The sequence below is a fragment of the Falco naumanni genome, chromosome 1, assembly GCF_017639655.2.
Source record: "Falco naumanni isolate bFalNau1 chromosome 1, bFalNau1.pat, whole genome shotgun sequence".
NCBI lineage: Eukaryota > Metazoa > Chordata > Aves > Falconiformes > Falconidae > Falco > Falco naumanni.
In genome coordinates, this window is record NC_054054.1 from 76,018,671 (window position 1) to 76,034,974 (window position 16,304).

Genomic DNA, 16,304 nt, shown 5'->3' on the forward strand with positions numbered 1-16,304 from the left:
CATAGCATCAAAAAAGGTACTTGCAATACCTCCTCTTCTACAGACTGATACTCCTTATCGTCAGGAGCAAGGTCAAGGAGAATAGTCCCCTGACTCACACAGTGGAAAGTTAAATAAGGATTGGTGCCTGCAAAGAGAAAGAAACAAAGAAGTGAAAATCAACAGGAGGAAACAACATCAGCTCTATTTGTATCCAGCACCCGCACTGTTCTTAAATAACCCCAGTATGGCAGGAAATGCAAAATTAACACAAGGCAGAAGCACAACCTTGAAAAAATAAAAGTGCTTTTGTTAGCAGCAGAGGCTTTAAAAGAGAAAAGGAAAACGCACGTGGGACATAATTGCATTTTATTGATTCTGCTTTCAAGAGAAGGATCTGAGAAGTGTGGGGCAGCAAAAAACTCCATCAGATTCACCCTTCAGGATACAACTGGCCTGTGGGCAGATACATAGGGCAAATCAATCTAAAAGCTCTTGCCTGGGTGAAAGAGTCCTGGGAAATAGGCACAGCTGTCTCAGGGGTGTCCACTCTCTGGAAAGGCAAGTGATCACTCAGTCCTGTATCTCCACAATATTTTCTTTTCATGTCATGACCCACCCAGCCACCACATCTGCCAGCAAGTACATTTCCTTGATATCCAGATTCTTTCAAGTCCTGGTGACAATGTCTAAATTTACAGAAGGTGACCTCTGGGAGCCTGCTGTATACAACATGTAAGATTAACCATAAGCGTCATATTTACCTTGCTGCCCTCCTAGAAGTCTCTCCACACCTTTTATTAATTTGTGACGGTGTCCATATGCATTGATCCCAATTTCTTTAAGCTCCTCATGCCCCATGTCTGCCAACACATCCAGGGTTATCTGGAAAGGTGAAAGACCACAAGAATCACTTGCCAAACCCAGCCTGATTCCCAAGGCTGAAGATCCATCAGTTCCAAAAAGGGAACGTATTCATGGTGCAACCAAGAGTATGGTTTTGGTTTTTTTTATCTTTTGCTGCACTTCTAATTGCTGCCATCTTCTGGCAAGCCTCTCCCTACCACAGAACCATCCCCAGCAGCTACAGCCTGAAGCTGTGCAAAACTTTTACTTCTCTTACAGGACTCAACAAGAGTTGGTTCTCAAAAACATTTTTACTTATGTAGAAGGAGGATGCATGGAAATGCTGGGACAAAGCTTGGAGTATTTTTGAAGCATTCCAAGTCTCACATTGCACACCATTGTGCAATTCATTGTTTTCATTACACAAACTGAAATGAATATTCTGTAAGCTTACTAATAAATGTTAAGTGTGTTTCCCATCAACATTATTATGCTGTGTGCTTATACTCTGTGTGTGTATCCATGTGTGCAATCAAACCAGTGGGTCAGCTATGCTAAGTCATGCTCAACTAACCCCCTATTTTCGGAAATAATTAACATTGTGAGGACACATACAACTAACTATTAGTTATTCATATTGCAATATATGAATACATCTACAATCACCTGACAAGGTTTTAAATCTCAAGCTCATGGAGATTACTAATGGAAGCAGAAAAGTAATAAAACATGATGTCAAATATTTTTTTTTTAAAAACAGGAGATAAAGGCTAAATAAAGTACACATTTTTATTGCTATAAAGCAATTATGCACTGAGGTGATTCTGTGAAAAACAGAGATTTCATCTGGAGGTGATAATTACATAAAAATCTTATTTCCACATTTACACACTGAACTATAATGGGAAGCTCAGCAAATAATGGGAAACCATACAATTTGATTCAAAAGAAGCTGTATTGTTAGCACAACTGGACTTGCAGGTATGAAACTCCGTCTACTACAAACTGAATATCATTAATTCAAAAGAAAGCAACTCAAGCAAGGAATTAATGGCTACACTGAACATCTGTCCAACTGAGCAGAAAACAACCCTACTGGGATTGCTGTGGAAAAGCCACTGAAGACATCAATAATGTGCAGTGTGACATTAAAAAAAATACAGAAGAAACCCAGATATTATAAAGCATAAGGAGGTGGTAATACCCAAGGGGTTAAAAGTGCACATGAAAGTACTGCAGTGATTGGAAAAAGCAGCTTAAAACAATAAGCTTAAAGGAAGATGAGCTTGTTTTCACTAGAAAAAAATTACAAGAGGAGCTAAACAGTTTCAAAATGATGAATGAATACAGTGAATCTGATCTGCATTATTAAATCTTATTAGCAGGGGAAGATCTTAAAAGCAGGTTAGGAGTTAAGGCAGCAAAAGCAGAAAAAACGCAGCATGGTAACAGGAAGGTGTGAAAAATAGTAAGACAAAAAGAAATATGAATAGGATACACCTTGGTTTGAGATTGGTTTGCTGCTTATTAAGAAGCAGCTCTAAATTAAAGAAAAGAGCTTATGTTTCATATATAAGAAAGATTATACAGCATTTTAACTCTGGGGAGATACCTCCTGTAACATTTCATGGAAACAGCTGGAAGTTTTTCTGTAAGCAACACATATATTTCAAACATTTGTTTTCCTGACCACCCCTTATAAAAGATTAGCAGCAGAGGTCTGGGGAAAAAATAACCATCAAATCCCATCTGTTGCACTTGTACCTTTTACTTCCACCAATGTGCCCATCTCACGTGAACAAATAATATTATCACATTAAATTCAAGAAACAGTAGATAAAAAGTCTACAAATACATTAGAGGTACTTCTGATCTAAATAGTCAGGTAAGCTTGAGAAGCTGTTAAAGTGGCAATATTCTTTTCATATATTGTGAACTAATGATAAGTCCATGGGATTTTTTCCCCCATCTCTCAATTCCATTTGAAACTCATTAGCCCTGCAAAACCCAATTAATGCTATAGTCCTAACCTACTAGGAAACAGTTTCTGCATTCTCTAATGTGATTACGCCCTGGTAAACTACATTTTTATTTCAGCTTATAGTCAAACTGGAGGGTTTCCTAGATCTAACCAATGTATACGTGCAGCACTACAGGTGGTGAAAGGCTTGTTTAGATATCAGACGGCTGAAGGCCAAGTGCACGTGACAAACCTAACTTTGTTATAGCCATCATGTTCAAAGTTCACAGGGACCAATGTAACTCTCAGAATACAAGCCAAGTTGGCAATCATCATGTATGTATAAGAAAGTGAAAGACACTGGATATCTGAATCAAACAACAAAAGAGATTTTCAGATTCCTCAACTTCACCACGAAGTATCTGGCAACTCATATGCAGTTTTCCTGGTCATACTTGTCTTTCTGTACATGGGAAGTTGTCGTTTTTTGTTTCCCTTTTTCAATTAGAAAATGAAAATGTCCCTCTAATTAGATTAGTTTATCTTTTAAGCATGCAAAGAAAAATGAGGCTTGCTACTTACCTGTTCTGTCTCAAAAATGTCTCGAAGGTGTTCAAGACCCAGGCTTTTCAGAAACTGGGTAATATTCATGTCAAGACCTGAGACTGTAAGAGAAAAAACAAGTCATTGTATCCTATGCACCCAAATTAAAAAAAAACAAACAACAAAACAAACCAAAAACACACACACAAACCTCTCTGTACTTAAAAAAAAAAAGTATCAATACCACTGATTCTCTCAAAATTCCAAACTCTTGATTCTTTTTACAATCAATTTGTCTACGTCTATAATAAACAATCTAGTTCCATTGTGTGAAAGATCATTGTAAAGTCCATCTCAGAATCAACTATTAAAAAGCATAAATGTTCTGTGGCAAACACAGGTTCATATTGCAAAGAGAAGGAAAGGAAGGGTGGGTGTATTTTTGCTATGGATGCTGACATAAAGCATGCATTCCAGATACTAATCAAAGAGTTTTAAAAGCCTTAGCAAAATCCCCCAGCCATCACAATCATAAGAATTCTCATTGGATTTTCTGTATAAAATCAACAATGAACATCTGGGCACCTAATCAGATCTGCCTTTTAGTCAGACCTAATCATACATTTGATAGCAAACATAAATGAAAAGCCAACAACACTCCTAGGCAGAGCACATGAAAACAGAGCAAGCACTGGGCACTTTAAGATGCAGATAACAGTTCAAGCTCTATGACATTTTCTAGCTAGTCAGAAATGTTTTCCAGATAAAAATAAGGCCTATTGTGATACTAAGCTACTGTACTTCTGGCAACGTAAACTTGTCCAGCAGCAAATGCACCTTCTCCTTCCTTCCTTTCAGTTCCTGCTGCTCCATCACCAGCATTTGATGCCCCTCCTACGGCTAGTTCTGCCAGTGGCCCAGTGAGGTTATCTATACTGCTGGCAGCGGAGAGGCAGGACGGCGTAGATGCCGGTGAGATCACAGAGGCACTAACGACAGTAGCTTGAGGCTTAAAGCACGTAGGCAAAGCTTCTGGAGGCATCGCATCTATCAGCAAAGCTCGGATATCATCAGCCTGAAAAACAGAAATAACATTCAACATGAGGTTCTATTATCACAAGTCACCGATCTCTGGAAAGAATGTTTCTTTGAATTAGTTTTAATTGATTGCTCCATTTCCCCATTAAAAAGAAACTGCCAAATTCTGGAACACAGAAGGTTGCAAGAACCTTCTGATTCAATGCTCAGGCACAGGTGAATGGGGTTCTCTGCATTTCTAAAAGTATTTGAGAAGGTACATCCAACTTCATTTTGTGGCATAATGACTTTATGGATGTTAAAGCCAGGAAGAGCGATGCAGCAACTTTATCTGACACAACCTAGGCCAGGCAATGGCACCTCGTAATTTCTGTCAGACAACTTCTAGTGAAGCATTTTGCACCGGATCAAGATTTCATGAAACACTACCACTGCCTTTGCTATAATCACATCTTGCCGTATTACAATAGAAAAAAAAAAAAAAAAGACAGCAGCTACAGGAGAAGTATGAACTTTGCTAACAATTGGATTTAGCCTCTGCTCACTAAATCAATCAGGCCCCTCATTTTCAAGAATTTTCTCCTTGCATGTTCTTGTAGGACATGATTAAGACTTCCTTTTTTCCCCTCAGAGAAATCATATAGTTTTCATATCCCTCATCACAATGTAAGTTTTTAATAGCTCAGATTATTCTGGAGAATATTTCTTGAACTCTCCATAAATCAATCAGTAGCCTTAAAAGACACCCACACTATACAGACACAGCATCCAATTTGTTGCATTATCTATTCCATCAAGATTGGCTAACCTGGGACACAGAGGTTCTTGTAACCTTATTAGGCTTTTTTAACCAGCCACCACTGCCACCATTAACAGGAATGTTTCTGGATGCTAGTTTTGGAAAAAGTTTGATAGCCACCTGCAAATCTTAAGAGTGTTGTTTTAGAGTTAGACTTAAAAGAACGAAGGTAATATGCAGGCACCGAGCATAATTATCCTATCCTCTAAATGATCCTGTTCCTCTAAAGGTCCATCTGATTTTCCTCCTAGGTTCAAAGAAATGGTCACTAACAGTACAGAGGTTGATCATCGTCAAGGACGTTTCAGAGAGGTTTATTTCTGGCAATGAGGAGATTGATCCCAGAAGTGAATCCTTAAGCAGAAGGAAACCTTAAATCACAAGCCATGTTAAGTTCTCAGCCAAAGGAAAAAGCCTGGACCCACAGGTAAAATGTTACAAACGGGCACCCTGGAGATGCTCATCTCCCTCTACCTCAGCACAGAAAAAGCTGAGGACTGCTAATGCCATGGAGCCATAGAAAGTCATTTAATATGCAGAGCAAATCCTTCAGGGCAGCCCGTGGCTGGCATGCCAACACGAACTTACTGTTGCCAGGTCTAGTGGTGTCTGACCCTCTTGATTCTTCATGGTTGGATCTGCTCCATGAGCTAACAGCAGAGCACATAGCTGCGTCCTTCCTTTTTGCGCAGCTTCATGCAGCGGTGTGAACGCCCATTTATCTGTTGCGTTTACGCATGTATTGTATTTGATCAACAGCGCTGCTATATCCACATGCTGGAAAACACAAGAACATCTTAATCAACATGACACTGGTAAAACAGGTAACTCCTTTTCATGCCAGAGGTAATGGTGCTTAGAAACCCCTGAAATTTCTCTTTCCTTTAACTTACTTCTCTGCCTCCTGTGTCTACACAGCAGCACACCTCTTCAGATAGCACTTTACACTGCAGCTCCACAGTCAGATGCTCCACCAGCACACGTATAACTTGGATCAGACACAGGATTACATTTCTGTCAAATCACCCCAAGTACATAGCATGAAGTCTGTGTCAGCTACAGGAGCAGCCATGATGCTTGATCCAGCATAAAACTGATAAGAGTTAACTATCAAAATATTTGTAGACAAATTTGAACTGGCGATATGAATTCACAGGGCTGCAACATTTGTGATACAGTATTAGAAGTTCTAAAGACCAATGTGTTGTACTGCTGAGCCACCACTTAAATGTCTGTACACAGAAGTCTTTGTCATACTTTCATTGCTTTCTTTCAAGACTTTGAACCCATCCGTGCCAGAACAAATGTGCTCCTTCTCCAATGAGACAACTGTAATTGATAAAAAGCACTGAGTGTCATAAGGGACAACCGTTTTACATGGGCTATAAAAGCAATGATCTTCTATGCCCACGCTTCCATCAATATCCCATCCTTGAAGTCTGCCATGTTAAAAATAACAGAACAGAAAACTGGCAAAGAAATTTTTTGGCTGCCTCTGACCATATAGGTTACTTGTGCAATACAGCTAAGAAATAAAAAAGCTGGTAGTCAAAATGAGTAGGTAGGAGCATGAAACACTGAAACTGTAAGAAGTGCAAATATTTGCCAATAGATTTCATTTTTCCTCCTGATGGCAATTAAGTGACTCTCAGCATCTCTCGCCAAAGGGCCTGCTCTCTGAATAAGCATGGTTTGGAAAGACTGCTGAGCTTACTTTTCCTCTCTGCCAAACTCTTAGAGCAATTGCTGTTTCTGTGACTTTTCTGCCACATGAAACCCTACCGAGGGACATGCAGCATGAAGCGCTAGCTGAAAGAACTGAAGACACTGTGAGGAAAAGGTTGAGCCCATGAAACCTGCCAGCTATGAACCTGTGAAACCAGCACTCATCTCCTCTTTACCTCCCACCACAGAGATCTGAACAGCCCGATGACAGCTCAGAGAGAAGCGTGGGCCATCACAGGAAAGTATACAACAAGTCTTAATTTATAAGCTGGTGGAAAAGCACCGAACAGTGCTCCGTCAACCTTCCCTAGAGAAAGTAAAGCAACCAGATTGGATTGACATTACAGTTTTTAGAAGTGATAATCAGCTTGAACCAATCTCTGACATTTTCCTGTGCCAGTAAGGAATGTTTGCCTTTGTGTAAAATGTGTGTTCTGGTTTCTCATGCTTGAAAAGAACAAATGCAATCTTTGCAGCAGAATCTCTCTCTAGATTTAAGCAATGTCCTGGGAATTTAATGTTTATGGCAGATGCTGATGAATAATATTGCTTGGTATTAGGACCCAGTATCATACAAGATTTCTGAGTTGCAATTATAAACAAATCCAACAGGATTTGGAGCTTTTTGCTCTTCAGGACACTGGGATCCCAGACTGACATAGAAAACCAATGTAAGAAATGCAGGCTGAGTGTCTCCTTAAAATTAAGGTGAACGCTGTACTAATTTCATTTCACTCTCAAACAAAAGCAATTGTGGTTCTATTATGAACACCTCTCCCAGATTTTGCTCTTCTTGTGCCAGGACCAGGCAGTACCAGACAAAACGTATCATGAGACCATCAAAAATATTACTTCGAGTTTCATGTCCTCTGCCTGACCATAAGCACACTGCTAGGAGCTTCTCAAGAACAGTCTCTGTACAACTATTTACAGATTTCTTTCTCATCTCATCCACACTTAACAGCTGCTTATAAGCAATCAAGCACCTGTACAACTGGTATGCACACAGATGCTTCCTCCTACATGGAGGAAGGAGGGCCTGCCTCATCCAAAATGCTCTGAATCAGCCACTGCACCCCACTGCAGTAGATAGCTTGACCAGAAGATCACCCATACTACAAACTCAGTAGCCCTCCAACACTTTAGCTTTAGCAATAGCTCCCCACCAGAGACCAGCTGTAACAGACAACCACTTTCCTGTCATCACCTGGGATGACATCACCAGGGACATGACCCCCTGGTATTATTCTCTTCCTTCCATCCAAGTCTTTCAGCAAGAACTTGAGATCTTTTGTTTCAACAGTCGCCCCAAATTTAACACTGTTCAAAACTGTTCCTCTGCTTACCTGCATAAAAGCTATGTTCTAGTGATTTTTCTAAAAACTGCAGCCTTTAACTGCTACAGCACACCCAAATCTGTGTCCTATTTAGATCTGTATGGCTGCAAACAGGACTCAACAGCAACTTAGCCCAACAAGTATTTCACGCCATGAAAACCTGATCTATGTTCACAGCAAGACAGCTGCAAAATAACTGGCTTTGGATATGACTAGGGAGTTTCTTGTTGGTCTATTCATGGCAAGAATGCCTGCACCTACCCCATAGGATGCTGCATTGTGCAGGGGGATTAATCCTCCTTTGTCCTGGGCATTAACATCAGCACCATGTTCCAGAAGGTATTCAGCTACTTCCAAGTTGTTGTAACCGGCTGTAGGAAAGGCACAGGAGAAGAGATCAGGTATTAGGAGAGCTAAAAATGAAGAAAAACTATTAGACAGAAAAGCTAGAGCAATTTTTTGACTGCAAAACCTCCTCTTTCCTAGCAACCGTACTACCTCCTGCAACACAGCTGCCATGGTTAACAACTCTCTGTACAGGACAATACTCTGTGAAACTCTTGCTATACGAATTCTGGTTTTAGCAATTAACTTATGCAGCCCTATCATAAAAAAAAAGCCTTCAAAACCTCATAAGTCACCTACCTGCAAGATGTAGTGGTGTTGAATTTCTTCCCTGGGTGTCTCTACAATTGATATTTTCTTGAGTACATAGCTTCTGCACTCGTGCCAGGCACCCCTTCTTGGCAGCATCTAGCAAGGCAGCGTCTCCTCGCAATAAATCCTGAATATCTGTGTCTCCTTCTTTCACCAAATCTAGAGGAGTGTTCCCATCTCTATTCTTTTTTGTTGGATCAGCTCCGTGCTGCAAAGAGCAAAGCGGAATGCTACTGTCACAACCGTGAGCAGATCAGCGCGCGTACGTGTGTCACTATTTTATAGCACAAGCTAGGCAATGGGGGATTTTGACGACCTGCCGTCATGAAGTAGCAACTGTATCGATCAGTAGGCACATGAGAATAAATCCAGGAGGCTGAGGCCTAAAGCACTAGTCTGCAACACAGCTACACGAATCTCAACTCCACAGGCAAGAACAGCCGGCCTCTGCAAGAGCTGCCACTGCTCTGCTTGCAACTGAAGTAGGTTCAGGAACATATATCCTGCATATAGCTATACCCTACCGCCACAGCAGGTGCTAAAGAAAAGCCAACTGCAAATATCTTGCCAGCTAATCTTTCCCTTCTCCTGCAAACCAGAGGTGTTCCCTCAGCACGCCTTTCTGAGCTGGTGAAACCAGGTCCCAAGTCTCACTAAATGCCACCCTGCTATTGGAAGACACCTGTTTCAGAAGGGAACTAGAAAAATACTCATTTCTACGCTTCCCAATAGGTAACAGCACCATCTTCAGCTGTTTACAGGTCCTGGAAAGCAGTAAAGAAAACATGTTGGTCAGAAAGTGGATTTGGATGACTGCTGGAGTATATCTGTGCTGATAAAGTACACAGATCAGCCAGCAATAAGAACAGAGCACAGCGTGAGGGAAACATGTCTACATACAGCATATGGAGTGAGTCACGTCCACATCACAGCTTTGTGGGAGGACAGCTCCTTCCCTGTTCACTCTCAGCAGCGGCAGGAAAACAGAAAGATAGATAAGGCAGAGGCAGCTGCTAGCACTAGAGTTCTCTGGCTGGCCCCTTCAGATGAATCAAACGCAGCGGTCTAACCCCTGTCAGCATGCCTACCCCACCATTGCTCACTGGGGACACCGGCAGAGCTGCGTGAGCGTGAGCCACAGGGAATGAGCTAGGCATGGGGAGAGCAGAAGGAATTAACAGCCTTGTGTTTGGAAGCAGTACAGCAAAGCCCAGGGCGTAAAGGGTAAACAGCAAGGGACAGAGTATTGATTACACAGAACCAGTTCCACATCTGTGGGGCTTCTGCGAAGAGAGCATTCTTTGCACAAAACCTTTTAAACTGCAATCACTTCTCCAAGATATGACCTTAGATACCTTAATTTAAAACTCACAAAACCTGGAACTGTTCAAATAGTCTCCGGAATATCTAAATGAAGAGGCAGTGCCTTCTGAGACCCCTTCAAAGGCACAGAAACAAAACGAAGGAGGTAATTTTAAAGAAAGGTGATGAAAAAAAGAAGGTCTCTCCAAAATGCCTGTACATTTTTGCTTCTTCCTCCAAGCAGACCAGGATAGAAAGAGTGCAAGTCAGGAGTTGTCAAGCTCAACACCCATGGCTCAGCAGAACTGACAGCACTGCCAGCTGGCATAAGAGACACAGCAAGAGAAGCTGTGAGCAAACTGCAGTGCGAGCACATATCCACGGACACCCAGAGCCTCTACAAAACTGTGTCACCTTATGGGCCTATTCAGCTCTTGTGCAAGAGTATTTCAAAAAGATAGATTTCAGCCCTTTCCTATTTCCTGTTGTATGTCCATTCAGTATGGATGCAAAAAATGGCTACATTCCCAGTGGAATGATTAGAAAACTCCACAAACCTCCGGTGTCTATAAAGTAACAGTGTGCTTGAAAGATTATGAGTGCCTCTATAGCTTGAGCTAATATCTGTATTCAGGCATCACTACCAGGGCCATCACCATGCCTACTCTATAGACATGTCTGAACATCTTCTGGTTTCTACTGCAGATGTGTTTCAAACTGATGTGCTACCCCCTCTGAATGCTTTTTTGGTAATCAAGTGAAATAATAAGATAGGAGGGAAACAGCAGGGCTTTGCAGCAGCAAATTAAGAGAAGTGGACAGGGAAAAGCCTCATAACTTTTTAAGACTATCCATATTCTGATTTATTTTAAATGTTGTGCTTCAGCGGGACGTGAAGTAGGCAAGGCTAGAACAGGAAATAGGATTGGCAAGAAATTCCCCTCTAGCACAGCAGGATATGACCTTATGTCAAGAAGTCTCTCAAACTCATGTTTCTTACTGGAAACATGCTGGCATTACCTCATGCTTTTTACAGGTTCTTCCACTAATTATAATGAATATTTATTCCACAGTATATAAGCATTTTCTCTAGGCACTTGAAAAATTATACATTAATATAACAGTTTTAAATTTCTAACATGCCAGACACCATTTAGGATCCACCCTCAGTTATTGCTCTGTAACACACTCCTGTGTAAGTATCTACAAAGGTTTACCTAACTGTAGTAGCTGTTCCAGAAAGATATGAATAGGGTAAGGTGGGGTTTTTTAGTATTTTTACACAAATCCAGCTGCTTTTTCCAGTTGGAGAGTCTTGTTCTACTTGGCTAATAGTATTAACACACATACTGGAAAAAGTAATGATTCTTTGTAAGTGAACTGACATTACACAAGAAATCATCTGACAACTGTAAAAGGAAAATAGATTCAAAGGCACCATAAAGAATTCACTGAATGCAATTAACTTTGCATTAATTAATCTTCAGCAAAACCAAACATATACACATTTAAAGACACATCTGAACTCCAGCACATACTTTTAAAAGCAGCTTGCAGATTTCGTATTTTCCTTTTGCTGCTGCTTCATGTAGAGGAGTGAATTTCCACAGGTCTGCCACGTTGACAGAAGCACCGTGCCTCACTAAGAGTTCAGCTACTTCGTAGTGTCCGTAAGAACAAGCATTGTGCAGGGGTACTAAGCCACTAATCAAAGAGAAAGTATTAATAGCTACAGAAAATAAAATCCAATATGCAATCATACAAAGTTCCAGTAGATAAAACTCCCACTTTCACCAGACATTATTGGTATCTTTCAGCCTTTCCAATTTTCACAGCTTTATTTCCCTGCTATTAAAACATCAATGAAAACTTCAGTTCACATCCAGGAGACTTTTAAATGCTTAGCAAGCACCAATGGTACTACTTCCAAAAGCAAGTAACTTCAATGCTGTTAGCAGTAGCCAAAAACTAAATTGTAAAAATCACTGACGGTCTGACTTTGCATATTTGAGTGTACATTTCAGAAAAGGTGTAATACTAGACAATGGGTTTGAAGTACAGTTATTAGTAAGCACTGCACACCTGATAGATACCGAAGGATACCCAAACATTTCTCTCAGGGGGAGCCTGAAAATTCAGTATCAGAAATGTTTTAGCATTGAAAATGCATTATCTCCCACCCTAAACCAATATATTGGAGTGAAGGATCAAAGATAATCATGCTATCCTACATGACTGCTTTGCAAATAATGAAAAACCTGTAACTAGTTTGTACCATTTAACTGAATAACTAACTAACTTAATAATTAGCAAACTTAGAAAAATGACCAGAGATAACCCTGGTATTTTACCCCATGCAATTCAAAACTAATTTTAGATCTTAAAGGCTGCTTTTAAGCACAAAGTCTCCAAAATGGGCAAGAGGAGGAGGAAAAGAAAGATCATGTATTACAGTGCCAGATACATACTTGACAACGGCTTTGCCAGAAAGCTAAGTATGCTTTAATGGTCTATAATCTCCCTACAGGGATGTCAGGAACAATGCAGAACAAAAAGAAGGAAAAGAGAAAAGTTTTCAAGAGAAAAAACATAATGGCTACTGAAATCTGAAACGTAATGAATAGAGGGGGGTAGAAGTCTCACGCTAATGGAAAACATCAGAGTGTATCATGGAATGAAACGTACCCTTTATCTTTAGCATGCACATCTGCCCCATGGTGCAACAGATACTCCACCACTGATACACGGTTATATCCTGCAGCAAAGTGCAGTGGTGTTGAATGACGGCCTTCCAAATCTCTACAATTCACATTCTGAGGGCTGCAAAGTTGCTGCAAAAACAAAAGAAGAAACCAAAATTCTAGCATGGAACTAAACCAAGTAACACACACACAGACACACCCAACCCAAACCAAACACAACCACAACAACAGCAACACAAAAGAAAAGCCCCAAAATACCACCTCCAAACATCCCAGCACAAAACTTGATCCATTTACTATTATATACAAATCTTTAGAAGTTAGGTTTCGGGAAATCTTCTTCCTCTTAGGCAAAGTTAAAAAAACAGATGCTCTGAATTTATGGCTGAAAGTACTTCTACAACTAACAATTTAAATGATGGAAGCAGTACGAAGACATTCCTAATGTATTAGAAAGGGTGAGCCTCTATATCATCAAGCACCAGGTTCAAAGCCACATAACTTTCTCCAGACACATTACCATTTCCAGCTTATGTTGCCTTCAGAAATCTAGAAATATTGAGCTTGGCAGTCAAAGGAGCTACTGGTGCCCAAAACTGCTGCTGTTTGAATATGAATAGGTATGATGTTGGAGTTCAAGGTGAGAATGCACGCAGAACGATCTACCTCTCGGCTATTTTGCCTACAGACCAAGCCTGAAAGACAAGATCAAACCTTCCCATGATGCTGGGATTCCATGGCCTGACCCTTCACCTTCAGATTAAGGATGGCTTAAAATGTGACATATGCTACCTGTTAACAGTTTTGTTTGCATGCCTTCTGATTGACTCATGCACCTGAAGCTTGTTTCTACTAAACCGTTACTCTGAGGATCACAGCATCTGCTTCAAAGAATTATGGCTGCATCTGTGTCCACTGAAGACACGGCTATGTGAAGGACTGGGAGAACAAACAGCCAAATACTCAAGCGAAACACCTCAGCACATCTTAATGCACTAGCTTCTAGAAAGAAGAAGGAGAAAAAAAGAAAAGGAAAAAAAAAAAAAAAAGAGAGACTTGCCTTCCCATTTCTTATGATTTACCATCCACTGGTCACCACTTCCACAAGTCTTGTAGCAAAGGCTTCCACAAGCCTTGCACACCAAGGCAAAATGGAAAGTTAACATGAATTGCTCAAACCTACCTTCACAGTTTCCAAGTCTCCAGCTTTGGATGCTTCTAACAACCGGTAATCCACATCGGATGTGCGCACAGGTGTACTTTCTACACAAGGAAAAAGATGGTTTAGGATTACTTAGGATTATTAAATTATATTAACTTGTGTCCAGCGTATTTTCCAAATCTGTGTGTGTTGTCATTTGTGAAAACACAGCTGGAGTTGTGATGTTCAAGTTCATATTGCCTGAACCGCTGAATGAAGAGCCTTAGTTTCAGTGTGCACCAGCCAGATTTAGACTCTAGAGCTGACATTATTCTGCCAAATGGAATTTCACTGCTTTGTTAATCCTACTGTACGGTAAAAACTACATTTTAAGAAACCTACATGCACCCTGGGACAAAATCAAAGTTTTGCTGAAGATTAAAAGCACTTTTCTCAACAATTTCATCAAACTGTACGAGGTGCCAGTGCACAGCCAGGGTTAAATGTGCCCAATTCAGCAGGTGAATTACTTCGCACTCTGCACTTGGGATGTGTCTCATACTACTAAGCAGTGACAAGGGGATGGGATTTTTAAGACGGCCCTGACCACATGGTGACTGCCTGCTTTATGATGCTCCAGCTGTGTACTGCATTTCACAGCAACTGTCCCTAGTTGCAGACATGGGGTGGTTAAAAATAGAATCCGAAAGATGACATAGTGATTAAAAGGAGATCTTTAGAGAGACACCATTTTTCCTCTTTAAATTAAGAATGACAAGTTTTGGCCTCAAAACTTTTCTTTTTAACCACACTTCTCATCACAAACATGGCTGTGAGAAAGCAAGCATGCTCTGAGGGAAGTAGTAGTAGTGGCTAGAAAGAAGCAGTGGATTAGTTGTCCCTACAGCTCTTCAGTGTTGCTCAAAAGGGACCTGAAAAGGCAGTCTTGATCACTTCATTGTTCATACAAACTGCTTTCTCTTGTAGAATCCACTCCTCTCAAGTTCAAGGATTTATGGAACAGATGTTTTGGCAGCATGTTGCCTGATCAGCTGTCCTGAGTTCGGACAGAAATGACTGCCTAGTGCAAAACAAATGGGGCAAGAGGAACTTGGGAGTTGCAATCCTCTGTAAGAATGCTGTTAAGAAAGTCAGAGTGTTACAGCAGGCTAAACTCATTCTAGATGGGCATGCAAATTTATCAAAAAGTGGGTACACTTCAAAACAGTCCTTCCTTGCACTGCTGTAAAATGCCTCTCTCCTTTTTTTCACCTGTTTTAAGTCATCATTGTTGAAAACGCTGAAGGAAATGGAGCTTCAAGCTACCACAGGCCTTCTCATCTGTTTGGGTATCTGCCTTTCTTTGACTACATGCAGATCCCACTGAAAGATGCGTTACTTGCTCTGTAGTAGCTATTTATGCAATTCTCCCCACTCGCAAAAATTCAAATGTAACATGAGGATATGCGAACCCTCAAGCACATACATGAAAAACAGTGGCATCCTCTTCAAACATCTATTCATCTTTTTAATGCAAGATATAAACAAACTTATCAACAGTATTCAGAGCATTTTCACAATAAAATCTTTGCTGGAGGACCAAGATATTTGAAGTAAAAGTTCAAACAGTTTAGCAGTTATCAGTATTTTTCTGCCAATAACGCTCTGCTTGTGACTGCTGAAGTATGGAGTACCAAACAGGGTAGCTGATGAGAGGAAAAAGGTTTCTCACATGTTCAGCAATAATCCAGTTGCCTTGAGACTTGTTATCAAAAACCCCCAGCTTCCCACATCCATCCTCCTACAATCTCCCTGTGCGGCAGCATGCTCTAAATCCACAAGATGTTTATTTTCTTCACGATTTGCACAAAATCATTGAATTGAGCAGGGATTTGTTTTGCTTTGCTGTGGGTTTTTTTTGTAGGTTTTTTTTTTTCCCTGAAAAGCATCACACTGCTGATGTGCACACATGATGGAGGTAGAGAGGGGTGAGAAAACTACTCTGAGCCTCTTGCACTGAAAAAGAAGATCTACAACTGTAAAGGGAGAAGCTGAAGTTCAAATGCACAAACCTTTATTTTTACCCACCACTTAGAATCTGTTGCACTGCTTCATTTCCCATCTGTGCTGCTGTGAAGCCTTGTAAAGAGATGATGGAGGGATCAGAGCCATAATTCAGCAAGAGCCGGCAGGTCTGCAAGTGACCTGCTAACGCAGCCCTGTGCAAAGCTGTTTGACCAAGTGTGTCCAGTGCATTCATCTGAAAAATCAGCAG

At 40.7% G+C, this 16,304-nt stretch overlaps 1 protein-coding gene across 3 annotated transcripts in view; it reads right to left on the reverse strand.

The window, feature by feature from the left end:
• Positions 1-16,304, reverse strand: part of TNKS (tankyrase) — a 141,324-nt gene that overhangs the window by 11,654 nt on the left and 113,366 nt on the right. Inside the window, exons 12-22 of one of the 3 annotated variants that reach the window (XM_040599890.1) lie at positions 16,118-16,289; positions 14,072-14,151; positions 12,872-13,017; positions 11,725-11,890; positions 8,873-9,092; positions 8,489-8,598; positions 5,754-5,942; positions 4,166-4,403; positions 3,368-3,450; positions 744-864; positions 30-127 (exon numbers count right to left, since the gene is read on the reverse strand). In XM_040599890.1, the coding sequence (XP_040455824.1) occupies positions 30-127; positions 744-864; positions 3,368-3,450; positions 4,166-4,403; positions 5,754-5,942; positions 8,489-8,598; positions 8,873-9,092; positions 11,725-11,890; positions 12,872-13,017; positions 14,072-14,151; positions 16,118-16,289 (1,623 nt within the window). The other 2 variants (XM_040599881.1, XM_040599898.1) reach the window with 2 other exon arrangements.